The sequence below is a fragment of the Callorhinchus milii genome, unplaced genomic scaffold (assembly GCF_018977255.1).
Source record: "Callorhinchus milii isolate IMCB2004 unplaced genomic scaffold, IMCB_Cmil_1.0 Scaffold21, whole genome shotgun sequence".
Classification (NCBI taxonomy): Eukaryota; Metazoa; Chordata; class Chondrichthyes; order Chimaeriformes; family Callorhinchidae; genus Callorhinchus; species Callorhinchus milii.
Window position 1 is genome coordinate 1,819,552 of NW_024704762.1, and position 14,831 is coordinate 1,834,382.

The window sequence follows — 14,831 nt, forward strand, 5'->3', positions numbered from 1 at the left end:
TTTTTCCCCACCTGGGAATCGAACCCAGGTCCTCTCGCTTGCGAGGCTAATTTTCCAACCACTAGGCTACAGGAAGGCGTCCCAGCCAAGCCTGACCCGGTCATCACCTATATTCACAGACATTCAGTGATCGTGCACTTTGGTTGTCACTTGATAGTGATCAGTGGTAGAAAATGTGGCTGATGTGACCATGCTCTAGCCCAGGGTCATTGAGGTTACATGAGTCAACCTCCCACAGCTGAACCTGAGGTCCAGAATGATCAATGGCTTTTACTGAATCATGGGGAGAGGAGGGGAGAAGGTCGGAGGCTTTTTGTTCGACATTATTATAGCAGAAAAATACAGCTAACAATGGGAGTGACAAGAGGTTTCGTCTGCACAGAGCTGATAGCTGGGGCAAGCTTCTCATGTTGTGTCTTGTGAAAGGACATGTTCAAAGGAATCTTGTTCAAGAGGAAGTGAGACAGAAGGAAATGAATTGCTCTGTAACAAACTGCCTTTTAGATACTCACATTCACAATTTCCGTGATAGTCAGGAGATCACCTTTGTGAAACGGCAGCTCATTTTTCTTGGACGTCTTGTGATCACATTTGGCCACGCATTGTGTGCCAGGCCCCCAGCCTTTCTGCACGAACACAAGAAGCAATAAAAATAATTGTAAACGATTCCTTACATATACTGCGCCTATAATAATAATCATTGCATTTGGCAGTCCCCCCGCCTCACCCCCTCCCTTGCTCCTTCAAGACCCTCCTCTTTGACCGTGCCTTTGATCATCCCCACCTGCCCTCCACCCTCCCTGATTCACGTGTTCTTGAAGTCTCAAAGCGCTTCACAGAATAGACTCTAAAGTGAATTGACCGTATATTTGTGGGCAAAACATGACAGCCAATTGCGCACAGCAATGTCCCACAAACAGTTGTGGATTTAAAATGACCAATTTATTATTGTTTTTTGTTTTTGGAGGGATTATTATTAGGCTGTGTGTGGAGTAAGGAAACTTGCCCAAGGTTTCGCTCTGCCTGGAACTAAACCCAGGTGTCTCGCTTATAAGGCGAGTGCTCTAACCACTGAGTTACAGGTGTGGAGTAACACTGAAAATATGTCAAAAACATTTTGCAAGAGATTTTTTGGTAAAGTGTCGTGACCTGTGTATATGTAGGTCGGGTCTTCAGCCACTCTGCCCCCACCCTCTGGAACTCCATGCCGCAGTCCCCCCGCCTCACCCCCTCCCTTGCTCCTTCAAGACCCTCCTCTTTGACCGTGCCTTTGATCATCCCCACCTGCCCTCCACCCTCCCTGATTCCGACCCCAACTCAGGTCCAAAACACTGACTATCCAGTACCTTGGGATGTCCTCCCAATGTGAAAGGGGCTATATACATGTAATTTTGTTGTTGTAGGTGAGTGAACGCACCAGTTAATTTGTCCACAGCGATATCCCACGAAGAGCCATAAAGTAAATGACCGATTTTAGTTGGAGGATTGTTGGCTAGGGTACTGGGAGAAACTCCATTTTCTTCACCAGTAGTGCCATGGGATCTTTAACGTCCAGCTAAACAGCCAGCCATGGTTTAGGTGGCTCATTTGAATGTCTCACCTGAAGGAAGTCTGGCAATACAGCACTTCCTCAGCTCTATACTCCATCGTCAGCCTCGACTCTGAGCTCAAAGTTCCAACATGAGGTGACTCAAGAGGCAAGAGTGCTACCAACTGAGCCAGGCTGACATTTGGATACGGGCAGGGATGGGCAAGAGGCAAGGCAATGGGACTAAACACAGAGCTCTTTCAGAAAGACAATGCTGGTACGATGGGCCAGATGGCCTCCTTCTGTGCTGAGAATTTCTATGGTTCTAACATTAAAGGAAAGTTGTGAAAATTACCTCAGTGAGAACGCAGATCAAGAGGCTCACAGAATCACAGCAGACACCAGGAGATGATATTAAATGGTCAAACGTTACCAGAACGGTGACAAGGACACTGGATTCATTTAAGAAACATTCTGGAAGAATGATGCCAAATGATCCAAAGTGTCTTCTTCATCCAAACTTCTCATGATTACGAGAATCGATTTCAAGATCCTCTCACTTGTTTTCAAATCCCTTTATGCCCTCGCACCTCCCTAACTCTCCAATTTGCTTACTCGCCATTCCCCCACTCCCCTACCCACTGCCTCCACTCAGTTGGCTCCAACCTCCCTCGTCCTCTCCGCTCCACCATCGGGGACCATGCCTTCAGCCACTCTGCCCCGAAACTCTGGAACTCTCTCCCTCAATCCCTCCGCCTTGCCCCCTCCCTCGCAACTTTCAAATCCCAGCTAAAGACCTTTCTTCTTTTTGATTGTGCTTACTGTCACCTCCCTCGTCCCCTGGCTTGGAGGTCAGACTCCGCCACTGTCAAGCGCTCTAGGGCGCTACTCCACATTAAGGGCTCTATATAAATGCATGTTATTGTTATTGTTGATGAGTAATGTCCTGTTGAAGTGTTCTGTGTTTAAAATCCACTCTCCGGCCTGTCATTACTATAGAAGACTGCTTATTTAACAGATGTAACACAACTAAGGTCTGTGCATTGTTGAACTCACCGCTGCCATCAGCTTTTCGTGAAATGCTCTCTCTTAGAGCACTGAAGAGTAGACGACGAAGCTTGTGGAAGCACTTCTTTATCCAGCAGTGTTGCAATCAGACATGCTAGGCTGACGTGGCTGTACGTTTCCGTGGACTGTGACTGTTACAGGCTATGGAGGATGCTGAATTTCAAAACGTGTTCTCAAACCTCAACACAAACATTCAAGACAAGCATCCATTACATTCTTCAAAATAGCAATGCCTGGGATACGTCTGACAGGAGATCACATTTCATGGTGAAATATTTTTGCCACTAAAGTTCAAAAAGTCCAAATTTTCAAACTCATACAGATTATATCAGAACAACTCGCATTCCTTTCAAATAGGATGAAGATCTCAGAACACTTCAGAGACAGCACTGAGCAATGAGCAGTGAGAAGACGAAGGAGCTCACTTCCCTCTCCCAATGCACACTGATTGATCTCGCTCAGTCTCTGTAAAGCACGTTGAGATGTGAAAGATGCTGTATAAGTGACACCTGATAATAATCCCTCAAGAAAAAGAACAATAATAAATTGGTCACTTCAATCCACAAGTATTTGTGGGATGCTGCTGTGCACAAAACCAATTGGTTTTCACACAGCGAAACCAATTGGCTGCTGCGTTTCGCCCACAAAACATAGTCACTGGTTTGCACAAGTGGCTCCAGCATTTTGCTCACAAACTACACAGTCACTCCATTTTACAATATATGCTTTGAGACATCTCAACGATGTGATAAGACGCTATCAACGCAAGTTATTATTGTTATTATAAATGATTGTTGATCATTTTCTCCCCAGTCAGTCTGAATGCTGCAAATCAACCTCTAAAGCAGAGGAAGTGGTGGAATGCTCAGACTATAGTGCAAATTAGCAAACCTTATTATAGTATTTATTATTTGGGGGGAAAACATGACTGTGTAGATTACATACCAGTCACCTCAGATAACAAAACCTTTCCTGCCTCATACCCAGTGAAATATCTCATACCCAGTAGTCAGAACCAGCCTCAATTTAGAAGCAATTTAGCTTCATATAGAAAGTACAGCCCAGCATTGTAAGTGCAACACAACAGCTCACAGCTCAGTGGGATTGATGTGTCAGCTCAGTTGGAGGCCCTCTTGTCTCTGAGTCACAAGGTTGTGGATTCAAGCCCTCATGACGGGAATTTGAACTCACAGTCTAAGCTGACACTCCAATGCAGTGCTGGGGGAAAGCGCTGTATTGTTGGAGTGCTGTCCTTCAAATAAGACGAGACCCAGTCTGCCTGTTTACTGGTACTAGCAAGAGAGTTTCTCTCTCCCACTGTCTTGGCCGACAATCCCCCAGATAATAATATAATAATAATCCTTGCATTTGATACTTTGAGACTTTTCAACGACATGATAAGTGTTTCACAGAATATATTATCAAGTGAATCGACTTTATTGCCTACTACAATACCAGCAAACCCACTGGAAGTGTTTTTTTTAAACATTTCTGTGATTCCTGTTTGTGTTTGTACTCCTGATGATAAGGGAAAAGAAACACTTTCAGGCTCCCCGCGGCAGAACCACAGATCAGCTACAGATACGGGTTAGATACAGAGTAAAGCTCCCTCTACACTGTCCGTCCACATTCCCTGGTCAGGACACCACAGGCTAGAGTTATATATAATAAATAACAATAATAATAACCCTTGCATTTGATACAGCGCCTTATCACTTCTTCGAGACGTCTCAAAGCGTTCACAGAATATACTGTAAAGTGAATTGACTGTATATTTGTGGGAGAAAAGCGGCAGCTAATTACGCACAGCAGCGTCCCCACAAACAGTCGTGGATTGAAGGGACCAATTTTTTTTAAGGTATTATTAAGCCTGGAAAAGCGATCTGTCAATCGACTAACAACAACAAAAAATTACATTTCTATAGCACCTTTCAAGTCGGGAGGGATATCCCAAGGCGCTGGACAGACAGTTACGGACCCAAGCTGAGGGGGATGGTGGAGGGCAGGGGGTGGAGGCAGGTCAGGGAGATCGAAAGCAGGGTCGAAGAGGAGGGTCTTGAGGTAGGTCTTGAAGGTGGCGAGGGAGGGGGCGAGAAGGAGGAACTGCAGGATGGAGTTCCAGAGCGTGAGTGCAGAGTGCCTGCCGATAGAGCGAGGCGGGGGACGTGAAGCAGGCCAGAGCCCGCTGAGCGGAGAGCAAATAGGGTGGTAGGGGGTTAGGAGGTCGGAGAGGTGGGGGTGGTTCTGACTTACTGCGTAAACAGAGGCGTGTAGAGTGAGGAAACTTGTCCAACGTTTCGCCCTGACAGGAATCGAACCCACATCTCTCACTTGCGAGGTGTGTGCTCTAATTACTGAACAACCAAGAGTTAGAGTAAAGTTCCCTCCACACTGTCCGTCCACACTCCCACGTCAGCTACAGCATGGATTAGAAACAAAATAAATCTTCCTTCAGATTGTCCGTCCATTGCTCCAGGTGAAATTCAGAACAGACTCAGAATGTGCAACGTTCTGGTTTGTATAGCCTAATACTCCTCTATCCACGAGACATTCTTTGCTGTATCCAGCATGTTTTGAACGACAATTGAGAATAGTCTTGCCAAAATATTTCACTTTTAATTACGAAATATAAGGCCAACAGCCCTTAGATTTCATTACCTCTGCTCTAAGCTGGGCTCCGAGTTAATTCTTTGTGTTAACCTCAATTCTTTGAGATAGAAGAAATATTTAGAAGTTCCTTTCACAGCCACACACAGCTCTAGTAAATTTAACCAGCCAACTTGTGATTTAGCTTTCTTCTGCTGTTGCTTAACGTGCACCGAGTTCTGCTCAGCTCTGAATCTCTTTCGCTCGTCTTTTTAGAAGTTAACAAAATAAGCACATGGCACTTACACTATCCAAGGAGGACTTTGCCTTGTCGTCAGCGTCCTCACATGATAGTCAGTGCTCAACCTTGCACTCATCACTGCAACAGGAAGTACAGCACTGACTGTATACGCACATACACAAACCAATCCCCTCTCTAGCCACGAGTCTCTGTATGAGATAGTTTAAGCCACTCGACTGTAAACGCTACAAATGTTTTTCAGTTGATATTCCGGATCTCTCACAGCAGGAGTTTCCCACGTTGAATCTTTATAATATGATAGTAGGGCTGGTGGAGTCCTGTAGCTCAGTGGTTAGAGCACTCACCTCACGAGAGACCTGGGTTCGATTCCCGGGCAGAGCGAAATGTTGGGCAAGTTTCCTTACTCCACTTAGTTAGTGTTTACTGAGCAGTAAGTAAGAACCCAGTTATTAGTTGATTGTCAAGATCGCTTTTCTGGGGGCAATAATTCCTTCCAAAAAAAAGTAATAAATTGGTCGCTCAATCCACGACTGTTTGTGGGACGCTGCTGTGCGCAATTGGCTGCCGCGTTTCGCCCACAAAATATAGTCAATTCACTAGATAGTATATTCTGTGAAGCGCTTTGATGTCTCGAAGATGTGATAAGGCGCCATATCAAATGCAAGGATTATTATTATATTATTATTGTATATTATTATTGCGTTGTAATGATCTCAAAGCACGTCCCAGGGTTTTACTGTGAAATGTTGTGACTGTAGGAGAATGTGGCAGCCAGTTTGCATGCAGCAGTGCACCACAAACAGTTCCTTCCCATTGAACGTTTGTTTCCACCAGTTGGAGGTGCAGAGTTTAAGCAGCAGTCACTTGCCTGTCTGTAAGCCAATCAAGGTGGATGTACGTATGTATTTTTACTAACTTGGACTCACACAACAGCTTCCCCGAGCCTCACTTGCTCAGCTTTACTTTATCTCTGCCACATCGCTTGGCTACGTCACTTTCTCTCCCGGCTGCCGAGACCCTTGTCCACACCTTCATCACAAGCCACCTTCAATTATTCCAGCCCCTCTGCTCACCGGACCTCCCAGCTCCTCTGTACACTCTGCAGCTCATGTTCCAGGCTCCATATTTTTGGTCAGCTCTACTGACTCCCTATCCCCCAGTGGATCGAATTCAAGATCTTCTTCCTCATGTTCAAATCCCTCCATAACCTTACCTCTGGAACCTCCTGCCACCTTACCACCCCAGCCACTGCCTCCGCTCAGCTAACAGCCTTCTTCTTGACCCCGCCTGACCCGTCCTACCAACAGCTGCCCCCACTCTCTGGAACTCGATCACAGAGTCTTCCCTCCTCCTCTCTCACTTCCATCTTTAAAGCCCACCTTAAGAGCTATCTTTTCGACTGTGCTGTTGGCCACTTGCCTCCCCCCCACCAAGCTCAGGTGTCCAGTCAGCTGTGTGAAGCGCTTTGAGACATCCTCCCGAGGTGAAAGGTGCTCTATAAATGTAAACTGTTGTTGTTGTTCCTTTGATCCCACTTGTTTGACCACAGGAATCTTCCAGACCCAGGCACAAGTGTATTTCAGTCACCTCTCCTCCACTATTCTCCTCTCCTGGAGGTACTGACTTGTGCTGGAAACTGTTCCACAGGCCCCTGCAGTACCTCGCCTGCGTCTCCCCCTCCTCTTCCCCCTCCTCGCTCCCTCCCTTCCCTCCCCTTACCCTGACCATTTCCCCCCTCCCCCCACCCTGACCATTTCCCCCCTGCTCGGGTCATGACCCAACTGTGCAGCGCCTTGGGACTTCCTCCTGACGTGAAAGGCGCTTTATAAATGGAATCTTGTTGTTGTTGTTGTTGTTGTTGCGTCACTGTTCTTTATACGGGACAGTGAGTGTTGGCAGGGTAAGCCAGCAAGGGAGATCAACTGACCCCAATCTCACACTTGCAATTGGGTGGGTGGGTGGTGGGGGGGGCGTTGGACAGTGATGGGGCCATCCTCCCCAAACTCCTGGTCCAGGAATGCTTAGATTAATCAAAGCTCCCTCAGCACCAAGCTGGCTGCCACTGGCCAGAGAACGGACAAACCTGGGACCTCTCAGTATTACTGTGTGGCTAAATACTACACACTGCTTTCACCAACAGAGACAGTAAAGGAGCAATGAGATTTCTAATGCAATTTATGGTCAGTACTGCTTGGCTGGCACTATCTTTTTAACCATATTGCCTCAAGCAGCAAGATTTGCTTGTGGCAACATCGGATCACCGATGAAGCATCACATCACCAGGTCTGGGCTGGGGTTCAGTGCATTGAGGATCAAGTTGCCTGCTATGGCTGATAACAGTAGGAAATGAATAAGGTTCCTGGGCAGGAAACCTCAGGATACTGAGAGATATAATTAAACTGGTGGAACGCAGTTTTACAGGGTACCAGACTTAGGATCCGGACGACCTAATCATGTCAAGGACAAGACAACACTATTTGAATCTAACTGAGGTCATCAGTGGACAGTCCCAATTTACCATTTATTAACTCGTAACCCCTTGTGTTTAATTTCACAATTTATTTATTTGTTAACCTTTGTGTTCAATTTGTTATTCTCTCCCCCCCCACCCCCTCGATATTTGCTTGGCTGGGCTAGTTTCATGAGCACCAGTGCCCTCATCATTCCTCCAATTGGCCATCATCCCAAGGCTAAAGAGAGAGTGTTGACGTAGAACAGCCAAGCCTGAACCTCTAGTCTCACATCAGTCCCCAGTGGGTGTAGCACAAAACCGCCCTGAATTAGGCACCAAATTGTCAACCTCCTCAGAGAGGCTACAGGACGGGGGAATGGAAAGTGCTATTCTAGGCATTACAGCATTACATTCTAATCAGAACATTCTAATCAGAACAAGAATTTGCTGGGCAAAAGAAGACCAAGGTCCATCCAGTTTGCCTTCCACCATCCTGGTAGTCGCACATAAATGTTGTGCCCCCAAATTTTCCACCAGGGCTAATGATTTAAAAAGGGATCTAAGCCAAGGTGGACTGGAAAGAATGGCAGGTAAAACAGCTAACAAGCAATGGGAAGCCTTTAAGGAGGAGATAGTTCAGGGACAGAACGAATACATTCCCACAAAGGAGAAAGGTAGGGCATCCAAAACTCCCTGGATGAATAAGGAAATTGGATCTGAAACTCCATCCCCCAGTGCCTTCGCCGCCTCCTCCCTTTCCTCCTTCAAGGCCGGTCTCAAGACCTTTCTCTTTGACCGTGCCTTCAGCTCCCCTCTCGACTCTCTACCCCCTGCTCGCTCCCTCCCTTCCCTCCCCTCACCCTGACCATTTCCTCCTTGCTCGGGTCCTGACCCAACTGTACAGCGCCTTGGGACGTCCTCCCGACGTGAAAGGCGCTCAATAAATGGAATCTTGTTGTTGTTGTTGATTAATAAAACATAAAAAGGAGACTTATGATAAATGTCAGGTGCAAAATACGGAAGATAATCAAATAGAATATAGAAAGTACAGAGGCGAACTGAAAAAAGGAAATAAGAGGGGAAAAGAGATTGAATGAGAAAAGATTAGTCGGTAACATAAAAGGGAACCCTCAAAGTATTTCTAAGCGTATAAAAATAAAATGTTAATCAAAGGTATGGTGGGTCGAATTCGGGACCAAAGAGGAAATCTGGAGGCAGAGGGCATGGGGAATGAGGACTTTGCGTCTGTCTTCACAAAGAAGAGGATGCAGCCAATACCACAGTATCGGAGGAGAGGGTAGGAACATTAATAAGATAAGAATAAACCGAGGAGGTACTAAAATGATTATCGGTGCTCAAGGTAGATAAGTCACCCGGTCTGGACGGGATGCATCCTAGGTTACTGAGGGGAAGTAAGGGTGGAAATAACAGAGGCTCTGGCCACAATCTTTCAAACCTCTTTGGATACTGGGGTGGTGCCAGAGCACTGGAGGGTTGCAAATGTTACTTCCCTGTATAAAAAGGGGCAGAAGGATAAACCCGGGAACTACAGGCCAGTCAGCCTAACGTCAGTAGTGGGGAAATTCTTCTAGAGACTATAATCCGGGACAAAATAAATTGTCACTTAGAAAAATATGGGTTAATAAAGGACAGCCAACACGGATTTGTTAAAGACAATTATGTTTAACAAACCTGATGAGTTTTTTGATGAAGTAACGGAGAGGGTGGATGAAGGTGGTGCAGTTGATGTAGTTTATATGGATTTTCAAAAGGCGTTTGATAAAATGCCACATAAGAGACTTGTCAGCAAAATAGAAGCCCACGGTATTAAAGGGACAGTGGCAGCGGATACAGAACTGGGAGACAGAGAGCAGAGAGTGGTGGTGAACGGTTGTTTTTCTGACTGAAGGGAAGTGCAGTGGTGTCCCCCAGGGATCAGTATTGGGGCCACTGCTGTTTATGATCTATATAAATGACCTGGACTTGGGTATAGGGAGGACAATTTCCAAGTTTGCAGATGATACTAAGTTAGGAAAAGAGGTAAACAGTGAGGAGGATAGTAGTAGACGGCAAGAGGGCATAGACAGACTGGTAACATGGGCAGACACATGGCAGATGAAGTTTAATGTGGAGAAATGCGAAGTGATGCATTTTGTGAGGAAGAATGAGGAGCGACAATATACGCTGATGGTACAATCTTAAAGGGGGTGAAGGAACAGAGAGACCTGGGGGTCATATAAGTAAATGTTTGAAGATGGCAGGACAGGCAGATAGTTAAAAAAGCATATGGGATACAAGGCTTTATAAATAGGGGCATAGAATACAAAAGTCGGGAAGTTATGATGAACCTTTATAAAACACTGGTGAGGCCTCAGCTATAGACTGCGTTCAGTTCTGGACACCACACTTTAGGAAGGATGTCAAAGCATTGGAGAGGGTGCAAAGGAGATTTACCAGGATTATATAATTTCCACTGGCGGGTGAGTCGGTAACCTGAGGACACTGATTTAAAATAGTTGTAAAAACAAAGAGGAGGTGAGGAGAAAATTTTTCACACAGCAAGTTGTTCAGATCTGAAATGCATTCCCTGAAAGGGTGGTGGAAGCCGATTCGATAACAACTTTTAAGAGAGAAGTAGATAATCATTCGAGGAGGACAAGGGCTATGGGAAGAGAGCGGGGAATGGGATTGATTTTGAAGCTCTTTTCAAAGAGCCAGCACCAGACGCGATGGGCCAAATGGCCTCCTTCTGTACTGTATAATTCTATGAAACTATATGTTATATCCCGAGGTATTATATCCTAGCATAAATCTAATTTTACTTCCACCGTCTCCCTTGGGAACCTGTTCCACATTATAGCCTCATCGATGTGGATCAGAGGCAGAAACAAAAATCTGCATTGTGTCTTTCTCTTTCAATTTCATTTTCTTGAAAATATAGCTGCACGAGTCTCTCTTAACTGAAGCAAACCTTGCAATTTCTATATTTAACTGCTTAGACATGCTGATTGTCGATTCACTGGAGGCAATTTACTGGTTTTTATGCCTTTGAATAATCTCGATTTCAAAGTTCCTCTTTGGATTTTCATTACCCTTTCTTCTCCCTAGCTAGCATCTCAGCAAAGCTTCAAAACTACTTCTCCTTTCCAATGAGTTCATAGTTCACTTTTTGATCATAATATAATTCTTGCATTTGGTATTGTGCCTTTCACGTTGGGAGGATGTCCCAAAGCGCTCTGCCTTATTTTACTATGAAGTGGTGTGACTGCGTATTTTGTAGGTAAACATGGCAGGCAGCATCATTTGCACACAGCAATGTCCCACAACCAGCTGTAAAACAAATTACCAATTTTATTTGGATATTTGGAGGATTGTCGGCCAGGATACAGGGAGAAACTCCCTTCCCGTCTTTAACAGGCAGATGGGACCTTGTTTAATGTCTCATCCTTGTTTAACAGCATCTCCAACAATGGAACAACCCCCATAACTGCATTGTAGAGTCTAAGCCTTAGACTGTGTGTGTTCAGGTTGATGTGGGTATTAACAGAATTAGCAGTTCTGTGCTTCTCTCTGTTCGAATCAGAAATATATTATTGCTTAAAATATTATTTTAGTTTGGATAGGCACGCGTATTTATGTTTGTTAGTTAACCCGAGGAATGACAATCTTGATTTTAAATTGCTTGTTTTGATGAGGTGAAGGTTGCTCATGCTTCCTCGTCAGTATTGAAATGACTTGTTAAGACACTGAGCTTAATCAGAATCAGCTGAATTGTAAAATTTATGTTTAAGCATATTGTATGTTACGTGGTCGTTGGTATAACTTCAGTTAAAATGTTATGGGGAAATTGCCTGTATGTTTGCCTTGAGGAGTTAAATTGGTTCACAAGTAAAGAAATGTGTTTATTGCAGTGCAGCTCTCTTGTTGGTTGTAATGTCCTGCTGTTGTTTAATCAGAATCAGCTCATGAGCACTGTACCCGAGGATAGTCCTAGCCTGTAAATAACTATCTGGTGGGTGAGGACGTGCAGATTCACATGGGACCATCCATCTTGATGTTAAAAAAAGGCCAATGATAAAAGAGGTATAGTTAAGCTATACTTTGTTCAGTCAGAATTGGTCATCCTGTGTGTTTAGTCCGAGCTGGTGAGAGCGAGAGCGAGTACACAGGAATAGGAATTGCTCGTGTACTGTCCCGCACCAGGCGTCGCGACCACATCACTCCCACCTTCGTTCGCCTCCACTGGCTCCACTGGATCCCCCAGAGGATCGAATTCAAGTTCCTCATCCTCACCTACAAGGCCATTCACGGCCTCGCTCCCTCCTACCTCTCCGACCTACTACCTGCCCGTACCCTCCGTTCCTCTGGCTCCAGTCTGCTCAACATCCCCCGCCCTAATCGTCCTACCATCGGTGGTCGGGCCTTCAGCCTCTCAGCCCCGAGGCTCTGGAACTCCATCCACCAGTGCCTTCGCCGCTTCCTCCCTTTCCTCCTTCAAGGTCGGTCTCAAGACCTTTCTCTTCGACCGTGCCTTCAGCTCCCCTCTCGACTGTCTGCCACCTCCTCGCTCCCTCCCTTCCCTCACCCTGACCATTTCCCCCTGTTCGGGTCCCGACCCAACTGTCCAGCGCCTTGGGACATCCTCCCGACGTGAAAGGCGCTCTATAAATGAAATCTTGTTGTTGTTGTTGCTCGATTAAAAAAAAGACCAAGGTCCATTTAGTCCGGCTTCTACCATCCTGGTAATTTGGCAGGCTACAAAACATTTTCACTTTCCCTCGCTCTGTGACTCCAGACACTCCACCTCAACTGTTCCAATGATTCCAGCAACATCAGAGAGTAAAAGAGAAGAAAACCAACGATACAGGAATACAGCTGAAACTCAACAGCTAGAGATAAGGACTTCTGATTTTGTAATTCAATGCCTATTATTTATAATCCTTGCATTTGATTTAGCACTTTATTCTCAGATTGCCAGTTTCAGGGCTGACCGTCATGCTGACACCAGAGAAAAGGGGAACAAGAGCTTTTCGCCCATGGCTTGTGAACTTAGATATTATCATCAGTGACATTGCTATACGTGAGCATAGCAGCAACATTTGTCTTTCGTAAACCTGCCTATTCCAATGATGTTCATTAAAATAATGCAAATTTATGCATTTTCTGCTTTAATAAACACTGTATATCAAATACTACAGACATATGAAGCTCCCTAAGTAGCCGCCAGTTGGTAAATGGCTGGTGTAAAACTGACTCACAAAGATTCCAGCTTCAATTTCTCCTCTGTGCTGAGTTATCCGATCTTAGCTGGAGCCACAGTAGGGCTACAATTTGGCTCAGTGACCCTGGATTTAGGGAAGGGAAAATAAAAACCAAGGATCTCATTCCTGATCACTGCTTTGGGACATCCTCCTGATGTGAAAGGCGCTTTACAAATGTAATTTGTTGTTGTTGTCCAATTATCCCCACTGTAAAGTGAAGGTTGACATTGAAAGAGTAGAGGGTCAGGCTTGGCTGTTCTCCCTCAGCAACACTCTCTCTTTAGGTTCACACATGGATAATGGACAGTTGTGGGGGATGATGTATTAGAGGGGGACGATGTATTAGAGGGTGCTGCTGCTCGTAAAACTGTAGCCTAGCCCCTAGCGAGGGATTGTCTTCAGGAAGGGAAAAATTTAAGGGGGGAGGGGGGGCAGCATACAAATTGAACACAAGGGTCAACTAATTAATACATTTTGAACTTCCAATTTAAAATGTGCTCAATACAGCATAGGCTAGAGAGAGAGAAAGGGATTCCTATTCACTGGATTTAACTGTGAGAGCTTACTCTATAATAATAATTCTTGCATTTGATATCACACCTTATCGCACGGCATTAAGACTTCTCAAAGCGCTTCACAGAATATACTTTAAAGTGGAGTGACTGTGCATTTTGTGGGCGAAACGCTGGGGAACTTTCCCACCTCAGACATTACGTTATAGACGTGGTGTTTCCATATGAGACGGACAAGAGTGGACAACAGAGCCAATAAGAAATTATTTTACACACACTACAGACAGAACTAAAGCAGGAATAGAACAACAGCCAACAAGGAGAGGGGATAACAGAGATCAGATCTTTATGTTAAAAGGTATTCTACTCACTCAGTCTCTGAGGACTTACAGAAAGAACAGAGGATTCTGTATTGAGAACGTTTTCTCGTTGAGGTGTGGAACAAGACTAGGCTGTTCATTCAGGGATTTGCGGAGTGGGAAGTCCAATTTGGCAGCAGTTAAGACCTGTTTTCACTTCCTCTTATTCCTTATTTGCATTTATTTCCTCCATCCTTCCCCTAACCACCGCCCAACCACAAGTCAATTTTAAAAAACCTTAGTTTCTATATTGTGAATACAGAGTGGGTCAGTTGAATTTCATGTAGTTTGACTGATTTCCTGCCGATGGAGCAGGTGTCTTCTGCGCTCAAAACTCCTGCCAACCTCTCTGACTTGTAAAGAATAGAACACTTCAGGAGCTCTAATTTTTGCTGCTTTCTCATAAAATCATAGAATCTTACATCACATTGTGCCTGAGTCGGCTCTTTAAAAGAGCTACCAACTTGTCCCACTCCCCCGCTCTTACATCAAATTACACTTGTATAAGCCTCCTTCATGTCAGAAAGACGTCCCAGGGTACTGTACATTCAAGCGTTTTGGACCCGAGCTGGGGTCAGGAGGGTTGGAGAGCAGGTGGAGGTGGCCGAAGGCACGGTCGAAGAGGAGGGTCTTTAGACGGGACTTCAATGACGCAAGCGAGGGGGCAACTTGGAGGAATTGTGGGATAGAGTTCTAGAGTGTGCAGGTAGATATGCTGAATGCCCAACCAATGGTGGGATTGGAAGCGCAGGGGACCTGAAGCAGCCGGTGTCTGCCGAGCGGAGGGAACAGACAGGAGTTAG

The 14,831-nt window shown here is 45.3% G+C and overlaps 1 protein-coding gene across 6 annotated transcripts in view; it reads right to left on the bottom strand.

Moving 5' to 3' along the window:
* The window catches only part of matk (megakaryocyte-associated tyrosine kinase), a 36,645-nt gene extending 22,506 nt beyond the window's left edge, over nt 1–14,139 (bottom strand). For 3 of the 6 annotated variants that reach the window (XM_007907990.2, XM_007907986.2, XM_007907991.1), the window contains exons 1-3: nt 4,850–4,879; nt 2,585–2,775; nt 513–626 (exon numbers count right to left, since the gene is read on the bottom strand). In XM_007907990.2, coding sequence (XP_007906181.1) covers nt 513–626; nt 2,585–2,593 — 123 coding nt within the window. In that variant the 5' untranslated portion in view covers nt 2,594–2,775; nt 4,850–4,879. Of the gene's footprint in view, nt 1–512; nt 627–2,584; nt 2,776–4,849; nt 4,880–14,040 lie in introns of those variants that run through there. The other 3 variants (XM_007907989.2, XM_007907988.2, XM_007907987.2) reach the window with 3 other exon arrangements.
* Nucleotides 14,140–14,831: the final 692 nt, after the last annotated feature.